The sequence below is a fragment of the Mercenaria mercenaria genome, chromosome 4, assembly GCF_021730395.1.
Source record: "Mercenaria mercenaria strain notata chromosome 4, MADL_Memer_1, whole genome shotgun sequence".
NCBI lineage: Eukaryota > Metazoa > Mollusca > Bivalvia > Venerida > Veneridae > Mercenaria > Mercenaria mercenaria.
The window spans coordinates 21,661,738-21,675,014 of record NC_069364.1 but is presented as its reverse complement, the minus strand read 5'-3'; the positions used below and the strand labels follow the sequence as shown (position 1 = coordinate 21,675,014).

Here is a 13,277-nt window from a genome sequence, read left to right as displayed (position 1 = left end):
ATTTTGCCTTGTGACTACACGTGTATGAATAGTGAGGAATGCAGTTCCGAATTTGAAAAATGTAACCTGTTTTAAGGACCTTTGCCGGAGTGGTAAAGGTTGCTAACATTTATTACCTTGCCCTTACTGTTGTAGGTGCGAAACCTTACCTGGAGAGAATTCTTTCACAACTTTCATACAGTCTTACAAGACCCTCAGATTTATTGCCTGTTACTAAAAAAGTCAAAGCATCCTTGAAAGCGCTTAATAAGCCCTTAAACTCCATGTTTTTTCGTAACATTTATTAAATACTGCTTGCAAAAAGTCTGGAATTCGCCATTTCCAAACGTTGTCCTGTGAATATATCCACTGGTACAGTAATGTTATTTGTATCACGGGCTAATAGGCATTTTATATTTATGAGCCGAATGTAATTTTTTTGAAAAAACAATTTAACATTGGAAAAATGGGCGAGACTGGAGTAAAATCACACAGAAAAAATGAAAATCATATCGGAAACTTTTTAATGGCCAAGAATAATTTTACTTTAGAAACTTTAACTGTCCCCCATTATTAGTCCTTGAAAACAGTGAAAAATCAGCTTTTAAATTTAAGGGAAAATTCCTTGTAAGTCCAGAGTTTTTCCTTCGTTGATCGGACACTGGTCCATGTTAGGAAGCCATCCAGGTGACTTACAGTAGATTGGTGATTCTACTGCTTATGTCTGAAATAATATAGGAGAGGCATCTGGGGTCCCAGTCAGATCTGCTATTTACCTTGGGAACAATTCAGTCTGTTTCAGATTTGACTTGCATGATAAAAAATATCTATTTCAGATTTTGCAGTCAGACTTCAACTGTAATATATTTGAGGACTTGCTGAATTTTACACAAACATGTCATCAAGGGTTCTCACTTGAAGATACAAGTAGACAGAATGCCATTCGTGAAATACCTGCAGCTGCTCTTGTCACAGGTCAGTTAAAGTTGTCTCCCTTTACATGAATGTTCTGCAGTCAGATACAGGTCAGTTATAGTTGTTTCCCCTTAAATAGATTTTTATGCCCCCAGCATCTACTGATGCGCGAGGCATATAGTGATTGTCCTGTCCGTTGGTTCGTACGTCCATACGAGGTTAACCAAATGGGACCGTTTCGTCTAGCATCAATACCCCTTACTAGAATTACTTGATACTAATGCAGATGTAACCTGTGACCATTCCTCATCTTCAGACATCACCTGACCTCAGTTTGAGCGTGACCTTGACCTCATTTTGAACTTAGGTTGCTTTATATGGGCCATCTTTTGGTTAACCAAATGGGACCGTATTGTTTAGCATTAGTACCCCTTACAAAAATGAATTGATACTAATACAGATGTAAACTGTGACTGTTCCTCATTTTCAAACATCACCTGACCTCAGTTTGACAAGGATGCCACTGGGGGCATCAAGCATTTATTGAACGCAGATCCTTGTTTTAGTACATGAGCCATAGGGTTGATTGGTACCATTTGTGGGGATTAATTCTTATAGTGATTTTTGGAAAGGCATACAACCCTGGAGTAAGATAATATGTGATAGCAATGTACCGATGGTAGCTTTTGGTGTGATATCATCCTGATATATGCCTACACTTAGATACAAGTTCAGATGAGCTAAAATATATCCAATGTGGACATACGAATTATGGAACATATGCTTTTCAGTTTGAATAATTGATGTATTTGTAACAAGCATTTAAGAACAAACAAAATAGTTCCTCAATTTTTGACATTTTTGGGTTTGCATCTTTGAATAAATGTTAATAAAAATAATGATTATAAAGAACATCTAAATAGCATGGACCACTATTAAGCATAATTACAGCTAATAATTAGATCTTCTTCAGATTGATGTTAGACCTGGTTGAGGTACCATTTCCCCCTACCTTCCCTAAGGAATCAAGGAATATTCAACATTATGACTTTCGGAAAGTACATACCAAATGCTTTTTATTCCTACATGAATGCTGTCTAAACGTTAGGGCTTTTGTAATTTACGTGACATTTAATATGTTTTTTAAAAACATTAAAGATGATGAAATAGCGCTACACAATGATTAAGAAAAAGTGCATTCTGTAGTTTAACAACCTTATATAACAATGAATTGACAAGATTTCTTTCACATACCCGTTAACATCTAAATAAGTGTAATTAACGTAACAGTGATTTTATTACCAACATTATAGATAGTTTACTTGTACTAATAACCCAATGACCAATATGTTTATGATTCTTCAGTATAATTGAAAGTACAGACTGAATAGTGTTTCTTATTACTATTTTTTCTACTCCATGATGTAATCTCCGTATAAGATGTACAAAACTGAAATTTCTGAAGTGAAGAAAATGCCCTGCACTGATCGGGAAAAAATTTATAACATTTAACTATACATAATTTGTGTTGTTGAACTAGATATTTACTAAAATGCAGTGAATCACCATCTCATTTCAGTAGTTGTGCGAATTTTACGTGGCATTAATAGGTGTTACCAAAATCAGTACAAATCAATTATAAATGTTCAAGAGCATAATTATACATGTATATATACTGAAATACATTTTAGAAATAGGTTTTAAACAAGTAGAAAACAAATAGATACTCATTGGAATACCATGGCTTTATAGGGACAGAATCATTGTACCCCCCGACAACAAAGTTGTAAGGGGGGGTATACTGGTTTCAGGTTGTCTGTCTGTCTGTCCGTCTGTCTGTCTGTCCGTCTGTCCGTAGACGCAATCTTGTGCGCACTATCTCTCCTTATCCCCTTGACAGAATTTAATGAAACTTCACACAAGTGATCAGTACCAACAGTAGTTGTGCATGGGGCATGTTAGGTTCTTTTAGAAAAAAAAATTGCAGAGTTATGGGACTTTGTTTTTTTGTTGCTATACTATATACATAGACACAATCTTGTGCCCACCATCTCTCCTCATCCCCTTGACATAATTTAATGAAACATCACACAAGTGATCAGTACCAACAGTAGTTGTGCATGGGGCATGTTAGGTTCTTTTAGAAAAAAAATTTGCAGAGTTATGGGACTTTGTTTTTTTGTTACTATACTATATACATAGACACGACACAATCTTGTGCGCACCATCTCTCCTCATCCCCTTGACACAATTTAATGAAACATCACACAAGTGATCAGTACCAACAGTAGTTGTGCATGGGGCATGTTAGGTTCTTTTAGAAAAAAAATTTGCAGAGTTATGGGACTTTGTTTTTTTGTTACTATACTATATACATAGACACAATCTTGTGCGCACCATCTCTCCTCATCCCCTTGACACAATTTAATGAAACTTCACACAAGTGATCAGTAACAACAGTAGTTGTGCATGGGGCATGTTAGGTTCTTTCAGAAAAAAAATTTGCAGAGTTATGGGACTTTGTTTTTTTTGTTACTATACTATATACATAGACACAGTCTTGTGCGCACCATCTCTCCTCATCCCCTTGACACAATTTAATGAAACTTCACACAAGTGATCAGTAACAACAGTAGTTGTGTATGGGGCATGTTAGGTTCTTTCAGCGACAAAAATTGCAGAGTTATGGGACTTTGTTTCTTGTTAACATACTATGTACATGCAGTCTGCATATGCAATCTTGTGCATGCCTAATCTACCAAACCCTTACACACAATTTAATGAAACTTCACACAAGTGATCAGTACCAACCCTAGTTGTGCATGGTGCATGTTACATTCTTTTAGATAAATATTCTGCATAGTTATGGGACTTTGTTTTTTGTTACTATACTGTATACATACAGTCTATATACATACAGTCCACATAATTATGCAATCTTGTGTGCGTCAAATTGCAATGTACTGTGTCAGTGCATGCGGGGGGTACATTCATCACCTTTAGTGATAGCTCTAGTTTTAGTTTAAATGTTAGAAATCTCCTGACACTTACTTATTAACAGATGGCACATATACTCAACCTTAATTATTTGACCTTCAACCGATGTTTATGTAAACAAGTAAAGGAACTTGCTGACAATTCAAGCCTTGAAAATCTGTTGGAAAGTCAAACAGCGTTTAAAGAATACTTTCAAATGTACCAACACTTCAAAAGCGCCACAGAGAGACACCACGGAAAAAGGCACACTTCTGTATATACTTTATTGATATAATGCATGATATACACAAATGTCAACGACCTGGATGTGCAAATAGGACTCTGGCACAAGTTGTGCCCACTATTTTTTGTGTCCAATCATATGAACGATGCAATGTATCTACCTGCTTATCCGTTAGTTTATATTAATTTGTTTTAGCTCGATTGTGATGAAAGCTTCATGCCTATTGGTGTCACTCTGGAGTCCGCTTCCTGGAAAACCAGTACTGGTGTCATTGGAAAAGACATGGTTTTGTGACCCCAGTGAGGCTCTCGAACCTATGACTCCTGGATTGAGCTGACACCTTATCCACGAGACCACCTCTGCCCTATCTGCTCCTAATGATGAATCCTGAAACCCACCCTTGTGCAGAAAAGTTTTTGAGGGTTCGTGACTTCAGTGTGTCTAGATCAGCCGCAACAGTATCACAGAATGTGTAAATTACTATAGAACAGACTATCAACCTTCATGCCAAGAAAAAGGGAAGCATCATAAGTTTCAGCAGCCAATATTCTTCATACTACAGGTGTTTTTGTCACAGCACATGCGAGGTAAATCTGTTGAAGCTACACAGACATGACTTCAGAAGACAAATCCACACGCAAAGAAGTGGATTAAAGCCGATTATGCGGATGTAAAAAAAAGTGATAACAGATGTAGAAAAATGCATGTATCAATTCAAAGCAGAAATTGGCAATAGCAGCCTTTACTTTAAAAAAATCAAAGAAAGTGACCAGCTCGCAGAATAGAATGGCTCAGATAAGGGCTGAAAGAAATGTGTTTTGGACTATTCGTGATATTAGTTGTTGAACTCGCATGATGTAGTCATAGAATTTCCTGTGTCATTTGCAACATTCTACGGAATGCCAACAAAGACCGACAAAGCCAAACTATTATACTACATTGAAGGAAGTATCGAGCTGCAACAAGTCATTCTATGGTGGCATATTTCTGCATACGAGAATCATAAAGTTTTCATGAACATTTTATGAACTTTCCCCCCCAAAAAAACAATACTTTTCGCGAAAAATTGAATAATCTTTCGTGAAAGTAGGAAAAAGTTTTCGTGAAAATATTATCTTGTTAACAAGACAGTGTGTTGAAATAGTGCTCTGAACTGCATAAAGATAACCCAATAGTCCCCTTTACGGAATGAAGCGTATTATATCAACCTCAATCCCCAACCACCGCCCCTAAGAGTGTCTAAAACTTATAGATATTTTATTATAACATTCATATGGGTTACAAAATTAACGTATTTTTAACTCCCTTTATTATTTCTGTAAATTCGGTATCTGTTATCGTATGCAGTAGTTGGCACTATCGTGACTTTTTTCCACTTAGAACAAGAAATTCTTTTCGTGAAAAGTTTTTAAATTTTCACGTAAACTGTTCTGTAATTGCAATCATTAAACGCTAAAGATGCAATATTTCAATAACAGTTCTATTAAATACATAAAATATATAAACTTAGTTGTTTGTCTATTAATTTTCCAAGTAAATATATTCCAAAATAGGAGAGAACCATTAGTTTGAAATAGAAAGTCTACTTATGTATAACGCAAGTTTGATGAAAGTCTATTTTTGGGTGGTGTTACTACATGGCTAATAACGCACAAAAAGCAATGCTGTCACATAGTTTCTGAATTGTCAGATGTTTACCTATCTAAAAATAGCATTGAGCTTTAATCCCTTCTGATGGTACCGCTAGCCAAAATATCTGGGTCTGGCTCATCAACTATTTATAGTTTATTATTATGGTCAGTTTTACTTGTCTCCCCTTGAATGTTTTATGGTCTGTTTTGTTGAACCTCATTTTTAACAGTACTTTAGATATGTTCAGCGCAGGATTGGTACATAGATTTGAAAACTTTAGTGGTGTTAGTGTTCTCCTTATTTTGGTCTATAAAAAACAACTAACCAGTAAAATCACCTTACTAGTCTTATCACGTAATAAAGGAAGTTTCCAAAGCCAATTTAAAATCCTCAAAAGTTAAATGTGAAACTTTATGCCAGTTTCTGCAATTTTGAAGTTTATAGCCACAACATATCGAGTTACCTAGTGTGAATGTAGTGGAGGCCGCTTACCATTAAATAAACATCCATGTGATGGAGGTATGCTCAGACCAGTCAAAAAACTAATATGATGGAGGCTGCCCAAAGCCTTACAAGGAGAATGTCACCATGGTCAAGGCACTAACGAGACCATGGATGGAGGAAGATGCTTTTCATCTCCTTGATCGGTCTGAACAAGTGATGATGGTCAGGATCTGCTCAGGGCACAACATGCTCAATGTTCACATGTACAAAAAATACAGACTGGCATCATCGCCAACTTGTCCATGTGGTGAGGAAGATCAGACTGCGGAGCATATACTTCAGAGATGTAAAAGGCATGACCAGGAGGGAGCTGCAACTTGCCCGATTATAAGATACCTCAATCCACCATAAACTGAATGGAGGCATTGAGGATCTGTGGCAAACCATTCTAACAACAAATTTCCTCAAACCTCATCTCTTAGAGTATTCAAATTGTGTTTTTGTCCTCTTATTTCACCAATAAGTTCTTTTATATCATCCTTCAAGTCGAAGATAACAAATCGCCATTACCGGTTTCTACGTTACCATTTTGTGTCGATTTGTGTACAGGATTAGCCATTGTCACATAACATAGAAGATCACAACTTGCCTATAGTCGTTCCCAAAGCTGAATGACTATTCAGTGCAAAAACTACCGAAAACTTTGTGCATAATCTACAGCACCACCTATCGGATCTACCTTATGAAGGGAAATCAATTTTCGTCTAATTCACTCCATTCAAACAACCATTATTTCATATATTTTCCAATGTTTTCGATTTTTACGTCGAAAAAGTCAGTTGCCAATTTTATCTACTGTCATGATGTAAAAAGTCAAATGTAAGTTACCACTTTTTAGAAGCTTTCAAAAACATCATCAGATGGTGGTCTATTCAAATCACTCTACATCCTTGGTCTGTCCGTCCTTCAGTTAACAATTTGTCGTTATTGCATCTCCTCAGAAACTACTGGGGGGGATTTCGACCAGTCTTTGTCAGAATGATGTATTGGTACCCTAGTTGTGTCCCTCTGAAAATCAGACTGGTTCAATAATTTTTGAGTGATTAATGGCCCTTTGTTTATTAGTCCCCTACTGGTTGAAAACCAGTTTTGGGGACTATAGGAATGCTCTTTTCCGTCATTCCGTCTTTCCGTCATTCCGTCCGTCCGCAATTTCGTGTCCGGTTCATAACTCTGTCATCCATGAAGGGATTTTAATATTACTTGGCGCAAATGTTCCCCATGATGAGACGACGTGTCATGCGCAAAACCCGGACCCCTAGCTCAAAGGTCAAGGTCACAATAGGAGGTCAAAGGTCAACAGGGCTTTTTTCCTGTCCGGTCCACAACTCTCCCATCCTTGAAGGGATTTGAGTATTACTTGGCACAAATGTTCCCCATGATGAGATGATGTGTCATGCGCAAATCCCGGACCCCTAGCTCAAAGGTCAAGGTCACAATTGGAGGTCAAAGGTCAACAGGGCTTTTTTCCTGTCCGGTCCATAACTCTCCCATCCATGAAAAGATTTTAATATTACTTGGCACAAGTGTTCCCCATGAGGAGACGACGTGTCATGCGCAAAACCTGGACCCCTAGCTTAAAGGTCAAGGTCACAATTGGAGGTCAAAGGTCAACAAGGCTTTTTTCCTGTCCGGTCCATAACTCTCCCATCTATGAAGGGATTTTAATATTACTTGGCACAAATGTACCTCATAATAAGACGATGTGTCATGCACAACTTTCAGACCCCTAGCTCAAAGGTCAAGGTCACACTTAGCAGTCAAATGTTAACATAGCATGAACAGGGTCTGTTTCGTGTCCGGTCCGTAACTCTGACGTTCATTAAGGGATTTTAATATCACTTAGCACAAGTGTTCCCCATGATGAGACGACGTGTCATGCGCAAATCCCGGACCCCTAGCTCAAAGGTCAAGGTCACAATTGGGGATCAAAGGTCAACAGAGTTTTTTTCCTGTCCCTTACATAACTCTGCCATCCATGAAGGGATTTTAATATTACTTGGCACAAATGTTTCCCATGATGAGACGACGTGTCATGCGCAAACCCAGTACCCTAGGTTAAAGGTCAAGGTCACACTTTGAGATCAAAGGTCAAGAGGATTTTTTTCCTGTCCGGTCTATAACTTTGTCATGCAAAGCAGGATTTAGATATCAGTTGGCACAAATATTCCCTGGATGAGACAACATGTCATGCGCAAGAACCAGGTCCCTAGCTCTAAGGTCAAGGTCATATTTAGAGGTCAAAGGTCAAATTCAAGAATGACTTTGTACGGAACATTTCTTCTTCATGCATGGAGGGATTTTGATGTAACTTGGACCAAATGTTCACCACCATGAGGCACCCTTGTTTTTAGAATTACGTCCCTTTGTTGTTACTATAAATAGATTTTATTGTAACTTTTTTATTACTGGCGGTAGAGAAAAATCGAGACCACTTTTCTGTGGTACAGCATGCATGTTACATCCAATTTTTAGGTGTATTTTGACCTATCTCTACCTGGTAAAGAGTTTCTTGTGGACTTATATTATTATTATTATTATTATTATTTTTTTTTTTTTTTTTTTTTTTTTTTTTTTTTTTTTTTTTTTAAAGATTAATTTCCCTTTGTTGTTACTATAAATAACTTACATGATAACATTTTTATAATCAGCCCAAAAAATTCAATATGAAAACAACTGTGGGTTTTTATATATGCACATTTTAATCCAAGTGTGTTGTTATAATGTTATAACATATTGTATATGTAGTACAATATTGTTTATACATCATTGACAGATATCAGTTCATTATGTTATACTGCAGTAGAAAAAATTAGGTGCCTTCCAGTAGGGGACTTTGTATTGCATGGCAATACTTCATTCACTTGTTTTTTTGATTTTTAATATAATCTTATAGCCAGTGGCCCTCCAAGTAGTTAATTGGTTTTTTGTTGAGCCCGCTTGCGGAAGCAAAGACATAGTTGTCCAAATGGCTGTTCGATGTATGTGCGTGCGTAAGTGCATGCGTGCGTCCGTCAGTGCTTGCGTGCATCCGTCCGGATTTGTTTGTCCGGACTATAACTTTGACATGCATGGAGCAATCTTGTTTATATTTGGCTTGAATGTAAACCTCAGTGAGACGGAGTGTCATGCGCAAACTCCAGGTTTCTATCTCAAAGGTCAAGGTCACACTTAGAGGTCAAAGGTCAAATTCAATAATGACTTTGTCCGGAGCATTTCCTCTTCATGCATGGTGGGATTTTGATGTAACTTGGCACAATTGTTCACCATCATGCGACAGAGTGTCTTGCGCAAGAATCAGGTCCCTAGGTCTAAGGTCAAGGTCAAACTTAGAGGTCAAAGGATACAAGAATGACAACTTTGTCCTGAGCATTTCTTCTTCATGCATGGAGGGATTTTGATGTAACATGGCACAAATGTTCACCACCATGAGGTGGAGTGTCATGCACAAGAACCAGGTCCTTAGGTCTAAGGTCAAGGTCACACTTAGAGGTCAAAGGTCAGATACAAGAATGACATTGTCCGGAGCATTTCTTTTTCATGCATAGAGGGATTTTTATGTAACTTGGCACAATTGTTCACCATTATGAGATGGAAGGTCATTCGCAAAAATTTAGAATTACTTCCCTTTCTTGTTACTATAAACAGCTTATATTGTAACTTTTTCATTACTGGTCATAGGGAAAAATCAAGACCACTTTTATGTAGTACATCATGCATGTTACATCCAATTTTGAGGTGTATTTTGACCTTTCTCTACTGGTAAGGATTTTTGGGTGGATTTAGAATTTTTATACGCCCGTTTGAAAAACGGGACATATTATGGGAACGCCCCTGGCGGGCGGATGGACGGGCGGGCAGCGTCCACAGACTTTGTCCAGAGCATATCTTCTACATGCATGGAGGGATTTTGATAAAACTTGGCACAGTTGTTCACCATCATGAGACGAGTGTCATGCGCAAGAACCAGGTCCCTAGGTCTAAGGTCAAGGTCACACTTAAAGGTCAAAGGTCAAATTCCAGAATGACTGTCCGGAGCAAATCTTCTTCATGCATGGAGGGATTTTGATGAAAGTCAGCAGAATTGTTTATCATTATGAGACGGAGTGTCTTGAGCAAGAACCAGGTCCCTAGGTCTAAGGTCAAGGTCACACTTAGAGGTCAAAGAATACAAGAATGAAAACTTTGTCTGGAGCATTTCTTCTTCATGCATAGAGGGATTTTGATATAACTTGGCACAAATGTTCACCACCATGAGGCGGAGTGTCATGCGCAAGAACCAGGTCTCTAGGTCTAAGGTCAAGGTCACACTTAGAGGTCAAAGGATACAAGAATGAAAACCTTGTCCGGAGCATTTCTTCTTCATGCATAGAGGGGTTTTGATGTAACTTGGCAGAATTATACACCATCATGGGACAAAGTGTCATGCTTAGTTCCCTTCTTTAGAATTACTTACCTTTGTTGTTACTATAAATAGCTTATATTATAACTTTTTCATTACTAGTCGTAGGGAAAAATCGAGACCACTTTTCTGTAGTACAACATGCATGCTACATCCAATTTTGAGGTGTACTTTGACCAATCTCTACCTGGTAAAGATTTTTGTGTATTTTTTTTTTTTTTTTTTTTTGATTTTTTTTTTTTTTTAAAGATTAACTTCCCTTAGTTGTTACTATAAATAACTCATATTGTAACTTTTTTATAATTGACTGTAGGGAAAAACCAAGACCACTTTCCTGTGGTAAACATAGGTGTTACTTTCCAATTTTTTGTGTATTTTAAGGTATCTCTACCTGGTAAGGAGTTTTTTTGTGGACTTAGAAAAACAAAAGACTTACATTGATTACTAAACAACCACAAATTAAAATTCCATTTGCAAATACAGTGCTAGAGTAAAGAAATTTGCTGTGACGGGCATATATTGTGACATTCTGGCACTCTTGTTTTTTTGGGGTTTTTTATGCCCCCGAAGGGAGGCATATAGTTTTTGAACCGTCTGTCGGTCTGTCTGTCTGTCGGTCTGTCCGCAATTTGCGTGTCCGGTCCATATCTTTGTCATCCATGGATGGATTTTCAAATAACTTGGCATGAATGTGTACCACAGTAAGACAACGTGTCTCGCGCAAGACCCAGGTCCGTAGCTCAAAGGTCAAGGTCACACTTAGACGTTAAAGGTCATTTTTCATGATAGTGCAGTGATGGGCTTGTCTGGTCCATATCTTTGTCATCCATGGATGGATTTTCAAATAACTTGGCATGAATGTGTACCACAGTAAGACGACATGTCGCGCGCAAGACCCAGGTCCGTAGCTCAAAGGTCAAGGTCACACTTAGACGTTAAAGGTCATTTTTCATGATAGTGCATTGATGGGCGTGTCCGGTCCATATCTTTGTCATCCATGGATGGATTTTCAAGTAACTACGCATAAATGTGTGGCACAGTAAGACGACATGTCACGCGCAAGACCCAGGTCCGTAGGTTAAAGGTCAAGGTCACACTTAGACGTTAAAGGTCATATTTCATAATAGGCATTGATGGGTGTGTCTGGTCCATATCTTTGTCATTCATGCATGGATTTTAAAATTATTGGGCATGAATGTGTACCACAGTAAGACGACTTGTCGCGCGCAAGACCCAGGTCTGTAGCTCAAAGGTCAAGGTCACACTTATACGTTAAAGGTCGTATTTCATGATAGTGCATTGATGGGAGTGTCCGGTCCATATCTTTGTCATTCATGCATGGATTTTAAAATAACTACGCATGAATGTGTGGCACAGTAAGACGATGTGTCGCGCGCAAGACCCAGGTCCATAGGTCAAAGGTCCTAAACTCTAACATCGGCCATAACTATTCATTCAAAGTGCCATCGGGGGCATGTGTCTTCCTATGGAGACAGCTCTTGTTTTAACATTTACTTCTCTTTGTTGTTACTACAAATAACTTATATTGTAACTTTTTGCAATCTTTTTTTTTTATTTGGCATAAGTGTTCGCCTCAATGAGAGTGCCGTGTGCAACTCCCAGTCCTTTTGACAGCTGACGGGCTTGACATGTTGCCCGTGGGCATCTAGTTTTATGGCCTTACCTGTAGAAGGGTCATAAAGTCTGCAGACACGAATGAGATAATGATTCAAGTTGTTCATTTTTTTCCTGTTATACCTTAGCAGTAAAAGGACTACCCTAGCAGACTGATGATTAATTTGTTTAGTTCTCAAATTTCTTGGTTGAATTATTAGTTATAATACAAGTAATTATATGTACATTCTTTGTTTCCATAATAAGGAAAAAATAATAATTGCATAGAACTCATTAATGGTGTCATCTCTCTTGTTTAGGATATGGGTTCAGTTATTATGCCCCCCTTCAAAGAAGGAGGGTTATATTGTTTTGCAGATGTCTGTCGGTCTGTCTGTCGGTCGGTTGGTCTGTATGTAGACAAATCCGTTTTCGGATGATAACTCAAGAACGCTTGGGCCTAGGATCATGAAAGTTGATAGGAAGGTTGGTCATCACCTGCAGATGACCCCTATTGATTTTGAGATCTGTATGTCAAAGGTCAAGGTCAGTGTCCCTGAACAGTTAAACGGTTTCCGGATGATAACTCGAGAACGATTGGGCCTGTAGGATCATGAAAGTTGATAGGGAGGTTGGTAATGACCAGCAGATGACCCCTATTGATTTTGAGGTCAGTATGTCAAAGTTCAAGGTCACAGTGACCCGAAACAGTTAAATGGTTTCCGGATAATAACTGAAGATTGCTTGGGCCTAGGATCGTGAAAGTTGATAGGGAGGTTGATCATAACCAGCAGATGACCCCTATTGATTTTGAGGTCAGTAGGTCAAGGTCACAGTGACCAGGAACAGTAAAATGGTTTCCCTGCGTTAACTCAAGAATGCTTGGGCCTAGGATCAGGAAAATTGATAGGGATTTTGATCATGACCAGCAGATGACACCTATTGATTTTGAGGTCATTTGGTCAAAGTTCAAGGTCAGATTGGACAGGAACAGTTAAATGGTTTCTGGAT

The 13,277-nt window shown here is 38.2% G+C and overlaps 1 protein-coding gene across 1 annotated transcript in view; it reads left to right on the top strand.

Moving 5' to 3' along the window:
• Positions 1-13,277, top strand: part of LOC123551158 (origin recognition complex subunit 3-like) — a 106,871-nt gene that overhangs the window by 40,959 nt on the left and 52,635 nt on the right. The window contains exon 4 of the mRNA XM_045339880.2: positions 816-954. Within this exon, the coding sequence (XP_045195815.2) occupies positions 816-954 (139 nt within the window). The remainder of the gene's footprint in view (positions 1-815; positions 955-13,277) is intronic.